General features: G+C 38.8%; 1 protein-coding gene across 1 annotated transcript in view; it reads right to left on the bottom strand.

Annotated features, from left to right (window-relative positions):
• Positions 1-3,009: 3,009 nt before the first annotated feature.
• Positions 3,010-16,718, bottom strand: part of RAB10 (RAB10, member RAS oncogene family) — an 82,350-nt gene continuing 68,641 nt past the window's right edge. The window contains exons 4-6 of the mRNA XM_039238341.1: positions 11,917-12,006; positions 11,352-11,453; positions 3,010-5,531 (exon numbers count right to left, since the gene is read on the bottom strand). Of these exons, the coding sequence (XP_039094272.1) occupies positions 5,448-5,531; positions 11,352-11,453; positions 11,917-12,006 (276 nt within the window). The 3' untranslated portion in view covers positions 3,010-5,447. The remainder of the gene's footprint in view (positions 5,532-11,351; positions 11,454-11,916; positions 12,007-16,718) is intronic.

A 16,718-nucleotide genomic window follows, 5' to 3' on the forward strand; every position in this document is an offset into this window, starting at 1 on the left:
ATACTTCAGCGGCCTGTTAGGCGAGATCGGAGCGTGTGGGCTGTGCTGATTATGCAGCGTGGGAGAAGGGGCAGAGTGGAGTGGTGGTCCGTGTTGATCACGCGGGATGGGAGGAGGGTGCGGCGCGGGCTCGGCTGCCCGCCCTCCTGGCGGCAGCGGGTAGAAGGCACCCCAGAGGAAGGCACCCAGCCACAGCGTGCAGTCTACAGTTAGTTGGGAGCTGGATCTCCTCCCAGAGCTTGCCCGCCCAGAGAGTCAGCGTCTTCGCTCACAGGTAGGCTCGCTGCACCGCTATCGCTTCCAAGATCTGCCAGACCGGAGTGGTTTCTGTAATTGCCGATGTGAAACTTAGGAGGCTTTAATGGAATACTTGAAGCACTGGAGAAGGGGCACCGGTGAACAGCCTCTCCTTGGGGTCCGATCATGTGTTCAAAGCAGTATCCACTCTGCTACCTGCACATCTGGTCAAAAGTTAAATGGACCGTTTTGACTGAACCCCAAAACCCTGCTCTTCAAGCAGTCATGGGAGAGCTCAGTCTTGGATTGACTACTCTCTAGCTCCGGTCAACAGACGAACTGTGACCATTTCAGACTCAAATGAGAACATTAATTACCCTTTCTTGAAGAAGCTTTAAATAAACTGTCTATAAATCAAATCACCAGAAAGCTACAAGTATGTATTACATCAGCTTGCTGCAGAAATGCCACAGCTGGTTTACTGTTTTATGGAAATTCACAAATATGGTAGAGGTACGCAAGCAGATTTATGCAGTTTAAGAACTTGCACTGGAGACATTTTCACTTTGCAGGCCAATAAACTTTAATGGTAATTTCTGAATTTTGTGCTAGAGATTTTTTCTCAGCAACCATTCTCTTTAAGATGTGACAGAACTACATACCTTTTTACCTTGGTGCCGGAAATCTCAGACCTAAATTCAGTGTCCCAGAAAAGCTTATATGACTTAATCTTATATGAAGTTATACTGTACTCGTCGTTACAAACTATCTCAAATCCACCTAAGAATTTGGCCAAACTATACCCACTTTCTTTCCCCTCTCCTCCATTTTATTTCCCCATTACTTATGGTAGCAATTAATAAGCAACCCAGGTCCCCCCTCAAAGTCTAGCCTTTGAAAGCCAATTAAGAGAAATGTGAACAGCAACTGCCTTATTGTTTACCTTCAGGCAAAACATGGCTGGAAGGAGGAGGAAAAGTAACATCGGCAGGGTGGCAAGGGGGACCACAGGTTTAAACTAACAAGGACATTACTCTGTTAGAAAAGTGTCAAGGTTAGGCTCAATGGTTATGCTAACTAGGTAAGACCAGGGGCACCCAGCTGGCTGTCAGAAGACTCTTGAACTCAGGGTGGAGTTTGAGCCCCATGTTGGGTGTAGAGATTAAAGAAGTAAATAAAATGGTTTAAAAAAAAAAAAAAGACAGGTAAAACTACACTCTAGCACTCTTTCTGTTGGCTCTGGCACGTTTATCACCCCCATTATAATCACTATAACCGAACCTTAAGACCTTATCCTGAGAAGCTGGTTAAGGTGAAGATGAAAAGAAGCACTGCCACAGGCTTGGTTTCAAAATCCAACTCCAGCACCAACTGGATGTGCAACCTGAAGGACTTAATCTGAGACCTTTTATTTTGTAAAATGGATATCATTTCACCAGGTAGTTGTGGACATAACCCAAAGCATGTAGAACAGTGTCATAAGTACCTATTAGGCTCCTTAGTAGGCAAGAAATACTCTTTCCTTTCACATATTGGAACTTAAAACCCTGCACTGCCCTCTGCCATCATTTTGGCCCGGTCCTCTTCAGATCCCAGCTCACCTAACTTCCTATGCGATCAATCTCCAGGACCCTCTGCTTTTTCTCCTCTTCCAACACTAGACATGTTTTCCTCAGACACACTTCTCTCGCCCCTTTCGAGAGCTTACCAGGAATCCCCATTGCCAATCACTGTCCAGGTGGGTTTCTGGTTTCTCACAGAAGCAAAGCCTGTTTCAAATTTACTTGTGGACCCTCTTTCCCCTCCCCCTTGAATAAACAATCTACTTATTTCAGAACCAATTCATGTCCTTATTCCCTTAAAAGCCACCCCAACTATTCCCACAAACTGAGCTTGCTCTTAAACATTAATACAGCACTTAAAACCTGAATCACATCTAATCAGGTAAGCTCTATGCCAGTGTGGGGTTTGAACTCATGACGCCGATATCAAGAGTCACATGCTCCACCGACTGAATCAGCCAGACACCCCTACTTGGCTCTTACATATGCTTAACTGATTACTGCTTTTGCTTTCTAAACAAAATCATAAACTGAAGGGCAGAGACCATGTCCTATTTTCCCACACCAATCTCAAAAAGAATCATGGGCCTCTTCCTAGACATGCAAAACAAAGTTGGGGTGAATGGGGAAGCATTAAAAACCCTCCAGGTGCCTCCTATCAACACTGCAGTAGGAGAAAATGACACACCATCCTCCAGAAGATCTTGTCAACATTTATCTCTATCTCCTGACTAATAATGCCCTAAGACGCGATCAAGCAAGGTTTTCTTTATATAAAACAAAGCTGTCGCTTATGGTTCACAAAAAAGGAAATACTTTTTTCAGACTAGTGGATGGTCACTGCCGAAGCAAGCACTCAGCCCCCCAGCGTGGGAGCCACCGTGCTGCCCCTGACCAGTCTGCTGTGTCCAGCTGCAGGTGGCTCTCGGCACAGTCCGGCGTTGTCAGCTGCAGAGGGACTGTGACCCAATGACCGTGGCGTCCCTTTTGATGCCAGGACGGTGCTGCTTTAGTGCCCCACAGAGTTGCGTTTTTTATGTAGTTTCTTACCAAAGGTAGTTCTTGAAATTTCTGCCCCTCTGATACTCAGTTTGCTATTCTGAATTGTTTTCAGAAGTAATCATCCACCTTCAACTCCACAAATAAATGAAAACCAAGCCACACAGTTGGAAATCAAGTTTTGTTTTTATATGAACAGAAGTAGACCATCTAGAAATATTTCAGTTTATTTAAATTGTTAAGTAGAATATGAAACCGAATTTGTAGCTAGTACCAGAGAATGGACTTAACTGTTTGGTGTTTAATGAGAACAGCTTCTACACAGGATCCCAAGAGACTCACAGAAAAAGGGGCAAAGCCCTAATATTAAGCAAATAAAACTCATGTTTCAAACAGGTTATACAAAAATTGATTTATACTCCATTTCCCTTTTTTTGATATTTAGAAAGTGCAGATTTAACAAAAGGTAGCCATATCCTTTCTATGTACAATGCCGATTATAATTATGCAAACAACAAAACTGTCAGTCTGTTACCCAAAAATCCCAGTGTTTAGCTCTCAAACCTTAAGTCATTGAATTGAATAAGGATTAAAGAGGGTTAAAAAATAAAAAAGCTATTGCCACATTCCAGATAAAGGAAAGCAACACATACATTAAAATTAATCTAACAACAGTAGGTTTAACCTATAACTTTTCAAGAAGCTTAACATCATTTCATTATTATTTTTAGTGGAAAATTAGGGATTATTTGGCAATGCTGCTTTTACTAGTAAACAATGATAAAGTCAAGTGAAGGAAAAGCCTAAAAAGAACCACCAGTGAGGCATATAAAATCGTTTTTAGGGCACTATCTGAAAAATTCATGGATGTTGATAGCAGATACGTCCCTATGTTGTTGATGTGAGCCAAGAGGGCATTAAAATGCTATCCACGACACAGAAAGACTTTTCAATGGAAGCTGCTGTCCTAAACTCAGCCTCTGCTAGAAATGAATCATGCTATTCACAATTATCTCAACAAAGGTATCATCTTAGGATGCTAGCAGCGTAGCAAACTTAACTTACCCTATCCTGATGATAAGCAATGAAGCGAAACTAGAAAAATGAAGTGAAAAAAGGACAGGGTTAGAGATAGCTAGAGACCTGATCTGTACATGAAAAGCCTTTTGTTGTCCTTTTCCAAATCCATGGTAATACAAGTTTTCCAAAGGGATATGAAGACAGGACTTAAAATTAATAATATTCTAAAGTACTTCTAATCTTAAGGTAAAGACAACTTAACACTGAAAAAGTGTTCTTCAAAGGCCAAATCTCAGTATTATTTGGCAAACATGTTAATAAATTTCACTCCTCCTTCCCACGTTTAAAAAACAAATTAAAAAAGCCAAACAAACAAACAAAACCAAAGAAAACAAAACTTTTACTGGGCTACCAAACTGCTAGAGGAGTTGCCAAAATGGAGACTATTCAAATTTAGGCTAAGAGATTTATTCTAGGAAAGTGAATAGGCTATACACCTAATTAGAAAGACAAACCACAACACCCTCCAAACACTAGTGCATGCAATTAACTCTTCCATTTCATAAACTCAATGGATAGAAAGGGAACAGAGAGGGAAGAGGAGCATGAAGTAAAAGAGCTAATGAAGGAATCTGGAGCAGAAGTTTTAGGGGAGAGAGAAAATGAGGGGAAGACATTTGATAGTAGTAGGCAGTTAGAATTTATCTTTCAGTTTGCTTAGCAAGTTAAATCAGTACTTTATGTTAAACTTGAAAAAACCTACTAGTTTGCCCCTTTCATTTTTAAATAACGCAGACCGTGGGGGTGGGGGAGCAAATAAAGCAGCATGCAGGAAGACAGACTGAGGAGAGAGCGGCCAAATAGAAGACCCGGTGGCAGGAACAGTTTTAAATATCAAGGCCACTTAAAATTAAGACTCAGCAAACCAAAGCTATCATTTCTGCATTACCCTTTGTCCTCAATTAACTACTTTGAAAATTACAGCCAAGCAAACCACAAACATTTTAACGGTGTATGTTTTGATGATATGTATGTCTCCTGCACATGCTTCCACCAAAACAAAAAACAAAACAAAACAAAACAAGGAAAAACCAAAGAAGTTCCTTTCCACATAAGGCACAGGACAAAATTAATCCCATTTACATAGTCAAGGCGAAAATGAGTGTTTTCCTGGCTTTTGTTTCTTTTGCTATCACATGTCTATAGATTATAGGGACTCAAGCACATTATCCATGACAGAAAATTCCACTGTTGTACAAAATAAAATTGTTAATTCTAACTTTTATTCTTATACAATTTGCAGAATAGAGTTGAAATGATTGCTATAGGTTTTAATGTTGAGAAGAAGAACTGGACTATAATACAACTGAAATGCAGTGGTGAGCTGAGCAAGTACATTTAAAAATGAAGTCACAGACATGATTTTTCTATACATTTTTTTTTGTTTGAAGAAAATTATAAAGTCAGCAAGCAGTCACAGATGAAAGAACAAATAAAATAGGTGGACTGGATAATTAAGATGAGAAACAAAAATCTCTGCTCAGAGTTACAAATGGACAGAGTGGTTGGTTCACTCTGCAGCAGGAGGCGAGAACAGGGCGGCGGGGCAGCTGACGGAGCGGCGGGCGCTCAGCAGCACTTGCTCTTCCAGCCTGGCACGCCGCCTCCACTGCTGATATCTACATTCTCACTGTTGGGCTCTTTTACGGGGGTCTGGAACACACACACAAGAAAGTAACCCATGAATAAACACTGCTGTGAATAAAATCAAGATTCAACACAAATATTCTCATAAATGTAACAAAATGTAATTACAGTCACATAATTACTCTCCCATGCAAAACGTGAAGATTTGGCAGCTTTGTTTCTGATCTACATTTTGCCTGCTTACTTCAAGCTGTGAATGTCTAGAGGCCTCTTGGCATCCTTTTAATAAAGCTTCCAATATCCTTTCTGCTCTTGTCTACACGAGGTTTTTCCTGAGCCCTGAGCCCTGAGTATTTAGGACTTAAAAAGCATTATCAGGCATATGTATAAAACCAATGTTGGCTCAAGTCTAAACTCAGAGAAGTGAAATAGCCCTTTTTTGTCTAGTTCCTTGCCTTTTGAGACTGAAGCTTGTAATACTCTACCATAACTTTAAAAAGGCAGTCTCGGGGCGCCTGGGTGGCTTAGTCGGTTAAGCGTCCGACTTTCGCTTAGGTCATGATCTTGCGGTTCGTGGGTTCGAGCCCCGCGTCGGGCTCTGTGCTGACTGCCAGCTCAGAGCCTGGAGCCTGTTTCAGTCTGTGACTCCCTCTCTCTCTGGCCCTCCCCGTCTCTCTCTCTCTCTCCTAGAAATAAAAAAAAAAAAAAAAAAAAAAACATTTAAAAAGGCAGTCTCAACAATGATATGCTAACAGTAAGTGGAAAATGGGTGGGGCAAAACACAAAGTTATAGAATTCATCTTAAAAATGGACATAGAAAAAATTCAAAAGGAGAGATATCAAATGTTAACAGTAGTAACCCTTAGGTGGTAGGGTTATGAGTGACTTTATTTTCTTCTATGAATAATCCTGTATTTCTCCAATATCCTAAATAGTACTTTTAAAATCATAAGAATATCCTGTTTTCAATGGACAGCCTACACTGTATGAAAGGAACATTTTTTTAAGAAACAGCTTACACAACTTTTTTTTTTTTAATGTTTACTTTTGAGAGAGAGACACAGCATGAGCAGGGGAGAGGGAGAGAGAGAGGGAGAGAGAAACACAGAATCTGAAGCAGGCTCCAGGCTCTGAGCTGTCAGCACTGAGCCTGACGCAGGACTAGAACTCACAAACTACAAGATCATTACCTGAGCCCAAGTCGGACACTTAACCAATTGAGTCACCAAATCTTACCTGTGCTTAGTATATAACATGAAACTATCAGATCAAAATATAGACCATAATACCCCCACAGAAAGCTCCCTTGTATCCCTTTCTAGCCAGTACTATCCTACTAAAGGTAACCAGTACTCTCATTTCTGTCACCAGATATTAGTTTCTTTCTGTTCTTGATCTTCTACTACATGGAACCATGTTTTATAGATTCTTTTATGAATGACTCCCTTTACTCGTATCAGTCAGGGAAATTTATCCAAGCCATTTTGTGTATTAACAGTTGGTCATGAATGAAAATGTAAAAAGCTAGGATGTAACTGGAAATATATTCTCTCCTAGAAACAATAGAAAGTTAAGGTAACCCAGGGGGGAGGAAACTTAAAATATTTTAAAGTCCTGTAGCCCAAGAGAAGGCTGCTTAACTTACACCGAGGTGAAATTTCAACTTGCACTTTGAGGTCACCTACCTATTCTCACTGCTTTATGGGATTCTTCTGGATGTTACAAGTTTTGCATTAAAAAAATCTTTTTTTTTTTTTTTAATGTTTTATTTATTTCTGAGAGAGAGAGACAGCGTGAGCAGGGGAGGGTCAGAGAGAGTGGGAGATACAGAATCTGAAACAGGCTCTGGTGTCTGAGCTAGCTGTCAGCACAGAGCCTGACGTGGGCCTCGGACCCACCAACTGTGAGATCATGACCTGAGCTTAAGTCGGATGCTTAACCGACTGAACCACCCAGCACCCCTTAAAAAAATCTTTATGAGTTTTCTTGAACAACTAACTTTACTCCTATTGCAGATCTTAAGAAAAATGAACAGAAGAGAATGAGGCCAGTCAGCATCTCACCCACAGCAGAAGAATATGGCTGCACAGGAAATACTCTTTCTCTATAACTTCCAGGTGTGGGTCAATTAAAAGTACATGGGTGCTTAAAAACAAACAAACATGGGTGCATGTAACCAGGGAGGCCACTATATTTGTTCACTTAGCACTTGACTCATAGTCCATTCCTCCACAATTTAACTTAGAGCCTTGAAAAAGACTCCCTAAAAATGGGAATTATCCCATGCAGAGCAAAAACATTTAGAGCCAAAAGCACTGATTAATACAAAACAAAAACAAAAGTTTATGAAGTACAACTCTAAGCCGTTCCTAGTCAAGAATAAGAGAAAGGCCAGTAACTACATTTAAAAAGTGAGCAAAAGTGGGGCGCCTGGGTGGCTTAGTCGGTTAAGCGTCCGACTTTCACCTAGGTCATGATCTCGCGGTTCGTGGGTTCGAGCCCCGTGTCGGGCTCTGTGCTTACTGCCAGCTCAGAGCCTGGAGCCTGTTTCAGAGTCTGTGACTCCCTCTCTCTCTGACCCTCCCCGGCTCACGCTCGCTCTCTCTCTCTCTCCTAGAAATAAATAAAACATTTTAAAAAATAAAAAATAAATAAATAAATAAATAAAAAGTGAGCAAAAGAATAAAACAAATTTACAGAAAAGGAAATACAAAAGTGATTCTTAAACAGATCTTTAAAAAATGCTCACCTCACTCGTAAGAGAGCTGCAAATTAAATCTACCTTTTTTTTTTTTAAACCTGTCAGGTAGGGAAAGACCTACAAGTCTCACAGTCCACAATGTAGTCACAGTGTGAGTAAACAGACTTCCTCACGCAGTGCTAGCAGGGGTGTAAGTGGGTGTGACCCTCGGGACAGTGCAGGGCAACATGTATCAGAATTCTAAACACATATGTATTTTTTCTCTTTGGCCACTTATAGGAATCTGTCCTTTGTATTTTGCACATAATCACATACTTGCAAAATGATTTAAATACAGCATTATTCACTGCAATACAATTTATGAGATCATAAGGTTGAAAATCACCTGAATGTCCCTGAGAAAACCTGTTTAATTATGACCTATCAACTCAAGGGAGTAGCAATTATTTAAAAAGTGGCTTTTATGTATATATTTAAAGTGCCAGTGTATGTTGCCTTACTTGTTTAAAAAAGAGAGAGTGAATAAAAATATATTCATATTAACTCCTATATTAATAAGTGAAACTGGTTACCTATAGGAGAGAAATGAGGAGTTGAGGGAACGTAGTGGGAAACTTCTCTGCACATTTACTCTTTAAATGTTTGAACCATGCGAATGAATTACCTATTCAAATAATTAAGTTAAAAAATGGTTTAAATTGCTTCATTCTAAAGTTAACTTCTCGGGATGCCTGGGTGGCTCAGTTGGTTAAGCATCCAACTTCGGCTCAGTTCATGATCTCATGGTTGGTGGGTTCGAGCCCCGCGTCGGGCTCTGTGCTGACAGCTAGCTCAGAGCCTGGAGCCTGTCTTCAGATTCTGTGTCTCCTTCTCTCTCTCTGACCCTCCCCTGCTCATGCTGTCTCTTTCTCTCAAAAATAAATAAAACATAAAAAATAAAATAAAATAAAATAAAGTTAACTTCTCTTTTACCACCTCAGTAGAGAAATCATGGCACAGAAAGTTGCTAGTCAGGCATTGCTCCTGTATTTGCCATATTCCAATGTAAAACAAGTTTATGTTTGATGTTTTAACTCATACCCTGACCACAACGAAAAGCATTATGTATGTGCATAGGAAAAAAATGCAACCTCACATCTGGGCCTGCCTACATTGGAAAGACTCCAGGCGGAGATCTTCTTTTTGGTGTATCCATGCGTTTGAACCATTAATATGAGAACAAGGAAGATCTATCTCATGGGGAAACAGATTATAAGATTATATAGGCATTATTATTACTACTTTTGAATGCCAAGATTAGTGAGAAGTTGAAGGCTACAGTATGGACAGAAAGGAATCAGAAATAATGGAGAAAACAAAAAAATCCAGAAAGAGAAAGAACACAAAAGATAAGAATTATTTCAACAAGTGTTATGGTAAATCTTATGGGTACTGGAATAATTTTTCACTGTGATCACCAAACTCTGAAATACAAGTATATCACTAATTTAAAAAGCATTTTTTGGGGTGCCTGGGTGGCTCAGTCAGTTTAGTATCTGTTTTCAGCTCAAATCATGATCTCCGAGTTGATGAGTTTGAGCCCCACGACAGGCTCTGTGCTGACAGCTCAGAGCCTGGAACCTGCTTTGGATTTTGTGTCTCCCTTGCTCTCTGCCCCTCCCCCACTCACACTCTGTTTCTTTCTCTCAAAAATAAACATTAAAAAAATTTCTGTTTACGTATTTTTCTATTCCTGTTATTCCCTTCATTTAACTACAAATGCAAACATTCTGGAGCCCCTGGGTGGCTCAGTCGGTTAAGTGTCTGACTCCGGATTTCGGCTCAGGTAAGGATCTCCACTCAGATAAGGATCTCCCGGTTTGTGAGCTTGAGCCCTGCACCGGGCTCTGTGCTGACACTGCGGAGCCTCCTTGGGATTCTCTCTTCCCCCACCCTCTCTGCCCCTTCAGCACTTGTGCTTTCTCTTTCTCCAAATAAACTTAAAAAAAAAAAAAAAAAAAAAAAGTAAAAACATTTTTCCTTGTCTACCTAGTCCTTTACTTTCATAACTAGTTTTTCTTATTTTTTATTTTTTCTTTTTGATGCTACTATAAATGGAATTATAGCTTTAACTTCATTTTTGTTAGTTTGTTTTACAGTCACTGAATAGCAATAACTGATGACTTTTTTCCAGTTTGAGCACACAATTATAGTTAACAGATAACTACATTTCACTATATTCAAATTAAGTTGTTTGATTTCTCTGAAATTTCACTAGATTTGTATTTGAGATACCATTTCTATTACAGCTTATGTTATACATACATTTATGTTATACATAAATTTCAGGGTTGGTTTTTTGAAAAAAATACTGTTATTTCAATTATAAAAATAGAAAGGTTACCAAAAGTAATTAAATGTTCTCCTATACAATGCCTACTTCTTCAATAGGATTTGTGTCAGATTTGTTCTGTTTTTATGTGCATTTAAATGTACTATAGATTGAATAGAGAACTCAGGATTCATAACCAAATCTGTGTACTGCATCTTGCCATCTGAGGAAAAATATGAAAATCAGATTTCCCAATTTTGCTACAAGTTACTTATAGTGGTAAGTTTCACAAATTAAACCTAGAAACTAAACCTGAGATAAAATGAAATCCCTGAGATTACATTTTATCAATTTTTAAAACATCACAGATTGAAATGATTGGCTAAAAGAAATATAGAGATGGATTTACTATATTTATTCAGTACATAACAGATACATGCCCTTTATGGGCACATCTGAGAAATGACTATATAGAAGAAAGTGATTCTGTAGAAATCACTATTATCTTAAATTTTAAGAAATTACCTATGGAAATGCAAAAAATGTGTAAGAGAAAGGAGTCCAAAAGTAAACAAAAGAGCCACAGCACCACAGACTAGACAAAAAGTTGAAAAAAGGAGCGTAAAATTAGGGACTGGAGAGTCAGTGTGGGGGCTCAGCACACTGTCACCGCCGACCACATGCTACAGATTTCTAGTGGCTCTCCATTCTCCCCAGGTCCTACTTCACTTTGGAGGGTTAGATGTTGGTGATAGGTAAGCATTTAGGAACAATACCACCCAAATCTAATTTCTGCATGTTAATCTAGTACTTCAAAAAAGACTAAATGTTCATTTGTGACACTGGCACATTAGAAGTAAAAATACGATCTTACCTTTCGAAGGATATCTTCAGCTAATGTGAGAAAAGCCTTTTCGATGTTTATATTTGCTTTTGCACTAGTCTCAAAAAATCTAATACCATGCTCCCTTGCAATCTAAAACAGAAGCAAAACGTCATCATAAAATTATCAAGCATAGGTTGCTGACGTTAGTATCCTGGAAGAAAAATATATTATTCTAAAGGCAGCAGTCTCTACTAGGTCATATAAAACAAAGTATTTCAATGGGTCAAGATTCAAATGGTCACGTTCTTTCAAAAATAAATGAGTAAACAAAAATAATAAAAGAATCCTCTTCTCACTTTAAGAGCTTACTTCATATAGTCTAAGTGAGGTGCTTAAAGTCTTAGTTTAAATAAGGTTAACAATACTACTACCATCACAGGTTTGATTATCCCATACTTGTTAGACAGGCACTGAAAAAATTCTAAACTACTGTTTCCCACGGCAACTATAAAACACTGTAAATAGCTCAGCAGCCTCCATTACCAGTACAAACCAATGTAATGCAATCCATCTTCACAAAGAAAGCGTATTAGTTTCATTCAGAGCTTTTTACCTGTTCTCCTTTTCCTTTAGGTACAACTCTTTTATCATCCATATCACATTTGTTTCCTAGTAACATTCTTTCCACATCTTCATTGGCATGCTACAATGGAAAAAAATTAATTTACACACTACCATGAATTATAGCTTAGTATTTTCTAAAAATGACTTTATTTTTCTCAATCTTCAGTGTCATTTTTATAATCTGAAAGTTTTAAAGCAATCACCCTGAAATCAATCCCATACTAAAAGCCTACAAATATTCATAAATTACTTAGAAAAGGAAATACAATCCCTAACATCACCGTCAGATATTATTTTCCCCCAATAGGAGGCTGTGTAGTTTCTAATATATTCTCACCAAAAGGGAAGACATAGGCAAAAGATCTGAACCTGGAATCTCATATGCATAATCTAAATCCAAGCTGGATGATGGTTTTGGAGAATATGTATTACCCTGTAGAAGCCTTAATTAAAAATTCTACAGAGCCCTTAAAATCTCAAAAAGCTATACTGCCAGGGCGCCTGTGTGGCTCAGTCACTCTTGATTTCAGCTCAGGTCATGATCTCACGATTTGGGAGATTGAGCCCCACTCTGGGCTCTGTGCTGACAGCACAGAGACTGCTTGGGATATTCTCTCTCTCCCTCCTTGCCCCTCCCCTACTTGTGCAAGTGCTTACTCACGGGTGCGTGCTCTCGCATTCTCTCTCTCGCAAAATAAACAACAAAAAAGTTATGCTGCTAGAACACAAGAGGATCCCATGCAGAAAAATCAGTTAAAAACAAATGTTTGCTCCACCGAAATCCTAATAACATCTTTTGCACAAACAGAAAAACTCATCCCTAAAATCATATGTAATCTCGAGGGACACTAAACAGCCAAAAATGATCTTGAAAAAGAAGTACCAAGTTGGAAGATTCATACTTACTCCCTGATTTCAAAACTAACTACAAAGCTACAATAATCAAAATAGCGTGCTACTGGCATAAAAAATATACACAAATAAAACAGAATACAGAGCCAAGAAATAATCCCTTACATGCATGACCAAATGATTTGACAAGAGTCCCAAGCCCATTCAATGGGGGGAAGAAGAGTCTTTTCAACAAATAGCGCTGGGCACACCAAATATCAATAAGCAAAAGGATGAAGTTGGACCCCAAATTATACTATATACAAAACTAAATTCAAAGTGGATAAGACCAAAAACTATAAAACTCATAAAACATAGGGGGAAAGTTTTATGGCATTGGATTTGTTAATGGTTTCTTGGATATGACACCAAAAGTACAGATAACAAAAGAAAAAATAGGAAAATCATATTTCATCAAAATTAAAAACTTTTGTGTGTCAAAGGTCACTACCAGACTGAAAAGGCAACCAACCCCTGGAATACAAAAAAACATTTGCAAATTGTCTATCTTTGGCACAACACACCTTTCCCTGAATGTCTCTGCAGCCAAGGTATAGGTTCTCTAGATAACAAAAGTAATTTGAGATTTGTCTTAAATTTAAATACATAACATTCTTTGAACTAGCCCCATTCTTTTCTGGATAACTTTTACTCCTTTCTTCAGGTCTTAGCTTAAAATGTCATTCCTCATATCAAGAGAGTCTGGCTCTTCTGGGTCCCTTGCATGTCCTTATGAATTCTAAGATCAGCCTGTCAATTTCTGCCAGTCCCCTTACCCCCAAGAAAGTAGCTAAGGTTTCTACAGGAATTGCACTGGAGCTGCAGATCACTTTGTCCAGTGCTATCTTAACAGTATGACGTCTTCCAATTCGTAAACACGAGGTATCTTTCCAATTACTTAGATCTTCTTTAATTTCTTTTAACATTTTTTCAGTAGGCCTTTGGTTAAATTTTTCATAACTAGTTTTTCCTCTTTATTTTTTAAATTAATTGCCTCTTTATTTTCTAAATTAATTGTTTTTCTTCTTTTGATGCTACTGTAAATGGAATTATATCCTTAACTTCATTTTTTTTTTTTTTTTTTTTTAAATTTATTTCTAGGAGAGAGAGACAGCGTGAGCAGGGGAGGGTCAGAGAGAGATGGAGTCACAGACTGAAACAGGCTCCAGGCTCCGAGCTGGCAGTCAGCACAGAGCCCGACGCGGGGCTCGAACCCACAAACCGCAAGATCATGACCTAAGCGAAAGTCGGAAAGTCGGACGCTTAACCGACTAAGCCACCCAGGCGCCCCCTTAACTTCATTTTTGGATTATTCACTGCTAATGGATTTCTGTATACTCATCTTATTTCTGCCACGCTTACTGAACTTATCAGTTCTAACAGTTTAGTTTTTTGGTGTACATGTGTGGATTCCTTAGGATTTTCTATATACAAAATCTCATTATTTACAAATGATTTTACTTCACAATCTGGGTGCCCCCCTTTTTTTCTCTGCCTAATTGCCCTGGCTAGAATGCCCACTACAATCAAGAACATAGGTGGCATACTTCTCATTCTTGACTGTAAGGGGCAGGGATGATGTTGGCTGTGGGATTTTCACAAATGCCTTTTATTAAGCTAAGGATTTTCTCTTCTATGTCTAGTTTATGAAGTGCTTTTATCACGTAAGGGTGTAGATTTTGTCAATTTTTTTTTCTGTGTCTGTTGGCATGATAATATGGCTTTTGCCTATAATCAATACAGTATATTAAATTGATTTCTTTTTTAATTTTATTTTATTTTGAGAAAGAGAGTGGGGGGGTGGGAGAGAAAGAAAATCCCAAGCAGGCTCCTCACTGTCAGCACAGACATCGACAAGAGGCTTGAATTCACAAACTAAACCATGAGATCATGACCTGAGCCAAAGTCAGATGCTTAAACCAACTGAGCCACCCAGATGCCCCTATACTGATTGATTTCTTAAATTAAACCATTCTTGCATTCCTAGGTTAAGTTCCTCTTGATCATGATATATAATCCTTTAAAAAATGTTGGATTTGGGTGCCTGTGTGGCTCAGTTGGTTGAGCATGACTTCGGCTCAGGTCATGATCTCATGGTTGGTGGGTTCGAGCCCCACGTCGGGCTCTGTGCTGACAGCTCAGAGCCTGGAACCTACTTCAGATTCTGTGTTTAACTCTCTCTCTCTCCGCCCCTCCCCTGCTCATGCTCTATATCTCTATCTCACACAAAAATAAACATAAAAAGAAAACCCAAGCTAGTTTCTTTAAAATAAATAATAAATAAATAAAAATGTTTGATCAGTTCAGCTTCTTTTCATTTAGGTAAAGCTTTAATTTCTATAACAAAGTGAATATTAGGCAGCACCAATCACAGGGTTCAATCTCAAGAACTGAGAGACCATGACCTGAGCTGAAATCAAAAGCCTCAAGAGTCGGATGCTTAACAGACTGAGCCATCCAGGCGCTCCCACCAGTATCTAATGTCTTATATGTCATATAATAAAAAACATATTTGGTCTTTCTTCCCTGTTTATTCCTCATTTCCTGAGTGACAGATTGTCTTTTGTTGTTCATAACAGAGCCCTTTCTGCTTATCTAAGTTTATGCTAATGAAGGACTAGGGTAGAGGGTGGCCTAGAGAGTTTCACAATGGGAGCTGATCAGCAGAGGAACCAAACATGTGATTAAAGAATTGGAACTTTCAGCCACTCCCTTACCTCCCATGAGGTGAAGGGGCTGGAGATTAAGTTCAATCACCAGAGGTCAATGATTTAAGCAACCCTGCCTAAGCAGTAAAACCTGGATTGAACTCTGAAACAATGAAGTCAGGGGACCTTCCAGGTAGAACAGATCAAAATGCCCAGAGGGTAACTGTCCAGAGATAGCCTGGAAGCGGTGTTCCCCACCCTCATTGCCTTGCCTATGCATCACTTCCATTTAGCTGTTCCTGTACTGTATTCTTTACAATAAAATATTAAATGTAAATACAGCACTTTCCTGAGTTTTATAAGTTACTCTAGCCAACTACTGAACCAAAAGTGGGGCCTGGGAGCCCTCAAATTTGTAGCCAAGTCAGAGAGAAGTGAGGCTTGCCTAGGGGACCCAGGACTTAACATTTGAAGGAAGGGCAGTCTTGTGGGACTGAGTCCTTAAACTAGTGGAGTCAGAATGGCACTGAACTGTAGGATATCCAGTTCATGTCACAGAATTCAGAAAACTGGTGGTTTTTAGAACAACACAGTCTCTTTATAAATTGCTCCTACTACACATGCTACTTGGCTGAATCATAAAATAAAGGCTAAAGAAAATTTAAAATGGAGCCTTTTTGTTTCAAAAATTAGTGAACTGTTAACTGATTATTAAATACTAACAGGCTTCTCTTTGAAGATTTATTGTAGCAATGGAAAAGTTAGTAATGAGCTGTTAGTACTGCTACCATTGAAGAAATCGTGATCTTCTGTCTAATATTGGCTTGGGCCTTGATCTTCATGTATCTAGCCAAAAATGTTTTAAAGACTTATCAGTCTTAATGAAACTCGAAAGTCTAGACGGCAGCAGTAAGACATGAAAAATAATTTCAACAAGTAGCTACTTATGTTGCATCACGGCAGTAGACAGGCTTTGACACATATTTTACCTTATAAAAACTGACACCATCACATGCAATGATACGGCACTCTTTTCTTGGTTAGGTGTTTAACACATTACTACTCTGTTTCTCTCAAAATGTCTAGAAGTGATATGACATTTCTGTTGTTTTAAAATTATTACTGGAAAAGGTAGTAATTCATTCATTTATTCAATAAAAATTCACTAAGAAAGAATTCATTTAAAGAGAGGTGTGTAAAACCACTGGTAGCTTCTATGTGGGACCATCTTAGAAGATGGCTGTATAGAGGT

This window comes from Hyaena hyaena, unplaced genomic scaffold, assembly GCF_003009895.1.
Source record: "Hyaena hyaena isolate Hyena2069 unplaced genomic scaffold, ASM300989v1 scaffold_138, whole genome shotgun sequence".
NCBI lineage: Eukaryota > Metazoa > Chordata > Mammalia > Carnivora > Hyaenidae > Hyaena > Hyaena hyaena.